We start from the raw sequence: 6,000 nt of genomic DNA on the forward strand, positions 1-6,000 counted from the left end.
AATGATGATATGCTTTATTTGGAAGTGAGCTATAAATTAATTCTTAATTCCCAACTGAAAATGTTTTAGTATAAACCCTAGTAATTTTATTTTTGTTCATGTAGTTCCCAGTTTAAATATGGCTCTGGGATCCAATTTACATTTGCCTATATTTCCACAAATATCTGAGGCTATTTCACCTGCTGAAGAACCCCATAGCTAGATGACTATCTTTAAATGTAACTCTTACATTAGGGATAAGGGTCTTGACTGGCTTTTGCATGCAATGGTTTAACTGAGAGTCAGTACAGTTCAGTTGTGTTGGGAGGACAGTTATGGCTGAAATTGTATTAGTCCATTTACATTGAAGAGGTTTTTAAACAGTCTGCAGCATGACACCCTGCATCCCCCAGCTGGTTGTCCTCTGCAAGCACACTACATTAAGCAGTGTCAGTCCAGGAAGCAGTGTCAGTCCAGTAAGCAGTGTCAGTCCAGTAAACAGTGTCAGTCCAGGAAGCAGTGTCAGTCCAGTAAACAGTGTCAGTCCAGTAAGCAGTGTCAGTCCAGTAAGCAGTGTCAGTCCAGGAAGCAGTGTCAGTCCAGTAAACAGTGTCAGTCCAGTAAGCAGTGGCAGTCCAGTAAACAGTGTCAGTCCAGTAAGCAGTGTCAGTCCAGTAAGCAGTGTCAGTCCAGGAAGCAGTGTCAGTCCAGTAAACAGTGTCAGTCCAGTAAGCAGTGTCAGTCCAGTAAGCAGTGTCAGTCCAGTAAACAGTGTCAGTCCAGAAAGCAGTGTCAGTCCAGGAAGCAGTGTCAATCCAGTAAACAGTGTCGGTCCAGGAAGCAGTGTCAGTCCAGGAAGCAGTGTCAGTCCAGGAAGCGTGTCAGTCCAGTAAACAGTGTCAGTCCAGTAAACCGTGTCTATCCAGTAAGCAGTGTCAGTCCAGGAAGCAGTGTCAGTCCAGTAAACAGTGTCAGTCCAGGAAGCAGTGTCAGTCCAGTAAACAGTGTCAGTCCAGGAAGCACTGTCAGTCCAGGAAGCACTGTCAGTCCAGGAAGCAGTGTCAATCCAGGAAGCAGTGTCAATCCAGGAAGCAGTGTCAATCCAGTAAACAGTGTCAGTCCAGTAAGTGGTGTCAGTCCAGTAAGCAGTGTTGCTCAGTAACGAGGGCAATGTCCTCGTTACTGCCCTGGGGTAATGTCCTCGTTACTCCCTTTAAGCAAGGGTCTATGTTTAGTCAACTAATGCAATATAGCTACACTCGTAAAAGAAATAGGTTCCTGGAGGAATCAATTGGTATACTTTAAAGAAAAATTCTAGTAGACACCTATCAGTTCTCCATTATGGGTTTCTATTCTCCATTAAGAATTTCTGAAAAAAAATGGACCAACCTTTTGGGAATAATTTTAAAAATGATATTGATTAATCAATTTAGTGTTTTTGAAAGTATAAAGCAAGGCTGTCAAAGTTAAAACAACAATATGTGTGACTAATTTGAACTGCACTATGCTGTAATTATTTTATTCACAGTTTCTCTTTTGAGCCTCAGAACTGACCATATGCCAATACAACTCCACATTGGGCCACGTTTTTGTCAACCCACAGCTGACCGAGCCACAGCGTAAGGCATTTCAGTGAAGCAGAGAGAGGCATTGAGCTGCTAAATAGATAATCGATCAAACAATCTGCCACCCCATACAGTTATACATACATAACATGTATGTATACATGTAGTTGAATTGGGTTAATAGAGATTTAGGATATACTGACTGTTGTTTCTCTTTCTCCCACCAGGCTAAAGAGTCAGAGCTAGCAGTTATCTGTGCACTCCTGGACCACCCGTCCCTATCTGATCCGGCTCTTGGCTCCCAGACTTTCAGACAGTGGAAACAGTGGAACAAGGAACTCTATTCTGATATATGTCTGAAGTCTGACCTGATGACCTCTGGGACCAATGGACAGGCTGACCTCTCACCTCTCAACCCCACCCTCATAACACATACACACTCCTTCATTGAGACACATGTCTAAAACACACACACTTCTTGATCAACCACTAAAAGACACCACAACTGCTCTGTGAATCTTCCAACAATGTTCTTCAACCTTCTCTCTACTACTGTAGCTCACTTGGCCACTTCACAGATCAACTGCATTCCTCAACCCTGTCCTGTTCAGCCAAGTCAGATGTTCATCCCTGTCATATATTCAGCCCTGTTAGATGTTCAGCCAAATCAGGTCTTCAGTCCAGTCACTTGTTCAGCCCCATCAAGTGTTCAGGCCAGTTGGGTGTTCAACCAGTCACTTGTTCAACCACATTAGGTGTACAACTCGTGTCATATATTCTGCCTGTTCGGATGTTCAGGTTAGATGTGAAGACTTTTAAAAATACAGCTGAAGAGAGTAGTATAACTTTCAGTAATACTTAGGATTCCCAGGTGTGCTGACCGCCTGACTGAAGGCATGAAAAACTCCATGTCCATGGAATTCTGACTCAACTAGCTCACCTGATTTATTCTCTCATTGAACATAGCAATACAGATAGGAAACATTCTCACCAATGCACTGTACTTTAATAACACATTTTTATCACATTCTCAGCAATGCACTGTACTTTTATAACAGTTATAACACACTCTCACCAATGAACTGTACTTTTATAACACAGTTATAACACACTCTCACCAATGCACTGTATTTTTATAACACAGTTATAACACACTCTCACCAATGCACTGTACTTTTATAACACAATCTCACCAATGCACTGCACTTTATAACACATGTTGACCCGACAGCTATGCACTCTGTCCATCTCTGTCTGGTTATCATTATAGCTCCAGTGTTCATATACAAATATTGTAGTTGTAGTAGGCTGAAAGAACCCATAGGCCCAACCCTAACGCACTGTCTTATGCCAAAGAGCATGTCATTCTGTCTGCATTAATCTGTCGCCTATCTGCCAGAATTATTGGTTAGCTTGAAACTAGATTGGCCATAATGTGATTTCATGGTATTCAAAGATATGAATTACATGCCATTTTCAAATGTTTTTAATTTACACAAGAACTACATTGATTATCAGATGTTTTAATAATAAGAAAATCTACTTTAATATCAGCCCAGTTCCACAGTTCCATCTTGTTTCATCTGCTCCCACTACCCAGCTACTGGGCTTCCTCTCACCATGGGGAGAGAAGATAATATCAGTCGGAGGATTCAGATTTGGTGGGCCGTTTGGCTACAAATTCTGTGACATCTACCAAATTCTGGACAAAAATATGTTGTGGATCTAAGCTGCCCTAGACAACCTAACAGCACAGCTGTTGCCCATGGATCTATGGCTGCCCAGTAAAAGGCTTGCCGACAAGCATTTTGACACATGCCCTGTGATCATGTCGCCGTGCTGCCCAAAGGCATGAACACTGACTAATTGGTATGTAACTGTACATAGTGACCAATATCCCAAGTTATCTTACACATCAAAATAAATATATATGTCACTGTGTGACATCACCTGGATGTATGCTGCCTCCCTAAATTCCATGACCAGACAGAGGGCTAGTAAAGATGTCAAACTATCGGTTTCCACGTTGGTGATGACGCCATCTTGCGTGAGACAATGAACCCTACTTCTCCACTACACTGTGACCGTTTTTAGGTAGCAACAGCGCTGTTGCCATAACAACACCAGGTTAACATAACACCAGGTTGAGATCATGTTAAATTAACAACAGGTCAAATGATTTGTTGTTTTATTGTATTCAGACTTTACAATAGAATATATACACATCCCAGTTACCAAAAAACCTGGGACACTGCGGAAAATGCAAATAAAACAGAATGCAATTATATGCAAATCACAACATTTGAAAATGTTATTGCTTTTGTTAAAATACATGCCCATTTAGAATTTGATGCCAGCAACACGTTTAAAAAAAGCTGTGACAGGGGCATTTTTACCACTGTGTTGCATCACCTCTTCTTTTAACAATACTCTGAAAGCATTTGGGAACTGAGGAGACCAATTGCTGTAGTTTTGGAAGTGGCACGTTGTTCCATTCTTGCTTGATATAGGATTGCAGCTGCTCAACAGTTCAGGGTCTCCTTTGCTGTATTTGTCTTTTCATAATGCACCACATGTTTTCAATGGGGGACAGGTCTAGACTGCCGGCAGGCAAGTTTAGCACCCGGACTCTTTTACTACAGAGCTGTGCTGTTGTGATACGTGCAGAATGGGATTTGGCTTTGTCTTGCTGAAATATGCAAGGCCTTCCCTTAGAAAATACATTGTCTGGATGGCAGCATATGTTGCTCCAAAACCTATATATATTGTTCACAGATGTGCAAGTCACTTATGCCATGTGCACTAATGCTCCCATAATCATCATGGATGCTGGCTTTTGAACTGTTCACTGATAACAAGCCGGATGGTTCCTGTCTTCTTTAATCCAGACAATGTAGCGTCCATGATTCCCAAAATTTTTTTGTAATTTTGATTTGTCAGACCACAGGAAAGAATCCTCTTCACCTCAGTCCATCTTAAATTAGCTCGGGCCCAGAGAAGGCTGCAGCAGTCTGGATATTGTTTTTGTGTGTTTTTTTCTTTGCATGGTAGAGTTTTGTCTGTCAACAGAGCGATGTACTCTGTACGCTGATCTAGATATTCCATTCAAAATCAGCTGTTTCCAGCTTCAATAGTTATATACAACATTACAAATATCTACATTATTTTTCTGATCAATTTTAAGATATTTTAATGTAAAAAACTTTTTTTTAGCTTTTCTTTCAAAAACAAGAAAATGTCTAAATGGCCACATTTAAATGGCAGCGTACATAAAACGTAAATAATGTAATTAAAATTATTCAGTATTCATACAATACTGATATAAACATATATGCTTACAGTATATTTACATTTGAGCTTTAGGAAGAAGATAGGTGCTTGGATACAATATGTATTAATGTTAATTTTAAATGTTTTAAGTTAAATTAGCTTTTTGCCCAAGAGTCCTTTTGTGGCAGAAATTCTATGGTTACATTGCTCAATACATAACTGATCGATACATGATTGTGTCTTTGAGTCCAGTGAAAAAACCCATGTGCTGAGTTATTTGTTTCTGTTTGAAGTAAAGTGTCTCAAAAAGTGAGTACACCCCTCACACCACCATACCATACCATACCATCTTCTTCCGCTTATCCGGGGCCGGGTCGCGGGGGCAGCAGTCTAAGCAGGGATGCCCAGACTTCCCTCTCCCCAGACACTTCCTCTAGCTCTTCCGGGGGGACACCGAGGCGTTCCCAGGCCAGCCGGGAGACATAGTCCCTCCAGCGTGTCCTAGGTCTTCCCCGGGGTCTCCTCCCGGTGGGACGGGACCGGAACACCTTCCCAGGAAGGTGTTCCCCTCACATTTTTGAAAATATTTGAGTATATCTTTTCATGTGACAACACTTAAAAAATTACACTTTGCTACAATGTAAAGTAGTGAGTGTACAGTGTGCTGTTCTCTCAAAACAATACAACACTCAGCCATTAATGTCTAAACCACTGGCATCAAAGTACACCCCTAAGTGAAAATGTCCAAATTTGGCCCAAAGTCTCAATATTTTGTGTGGCCAGCATCCTTTTCCAGCAATGCCTTATTAACCCTCTAGGTCATGGAGTTCACCAGAGCTCACCTAGTTGTCGCCACACACGCTTGACACCATCTGAACCAAATAAGTTTATCTTGGTCTCATCAGACCACAGGATATGGTTCCAGTAATCCATGTCCTTAGTATGCTTGTCTTCAGCAAACTGTTTGTGGGCTTTCTTGTGCATCATCTTCAGAAGAGGCATCTTTCTGGGACGAAAGCCATGCCGACCAATTTGAGCGGTTTAGACATTAATGGCTGTGTGTTGAGTTATTTTCAGGAGACAGCAAATTTACACTGTTATAGAAGCTGTACACTCACTACTTTACATTGTTGCAAAGTGTCATTTCTTCAGTGTTGTCACATGAAAATATATACTTCAGTATTTA

The 6,000-nt window shown here is 41.2% G+C and overlaps 1 protein-coding gene across 7 annotated transcripts in view; it reads left to right on the top strand.

The window, feature by feature from the left end:
• Window positions 1-3,499, top strand: part of LOC105030213 (connector enhancer of kinase suppressor of ras 2) — a 61,564-nt gene extending 58,065 nt beyond the window's left edge. For all 7 annotated transcript variants that reach the window (XM_034291934.1, XM_029119491.2, XM_034291939.1 and 4 more), the window contains one exon: window positions 1,772-3,499. In XM_034291934.1, coding sequence (XP_034147825.1) covers window positions 1,772-2,008 — 237 coding nt within the window. In that variant the 3' untranslated portion in view covers window positions 2,009-3,499. The remainder of the gene's footprint in view (window positions 1-1,771) is intronic.
• Window positions 3,500-6,000: the final 2,501 nt, after the last annotated feature.

Source organism: Esox lucius, chromosome 4 (assembly GCF_011004845.1).
Source record: "Esox lucius isolate fEsoLuc1 chromosome 4, fEsoLuc1.pri, whole genome shotgun sequence".
Taxonomy (NCBI): domain Eukaryota; kingdom Metazoa; phylum Chordata; class Actinopteri; order Esociformes; family Esocidae; genus Esox; species Esox lucius.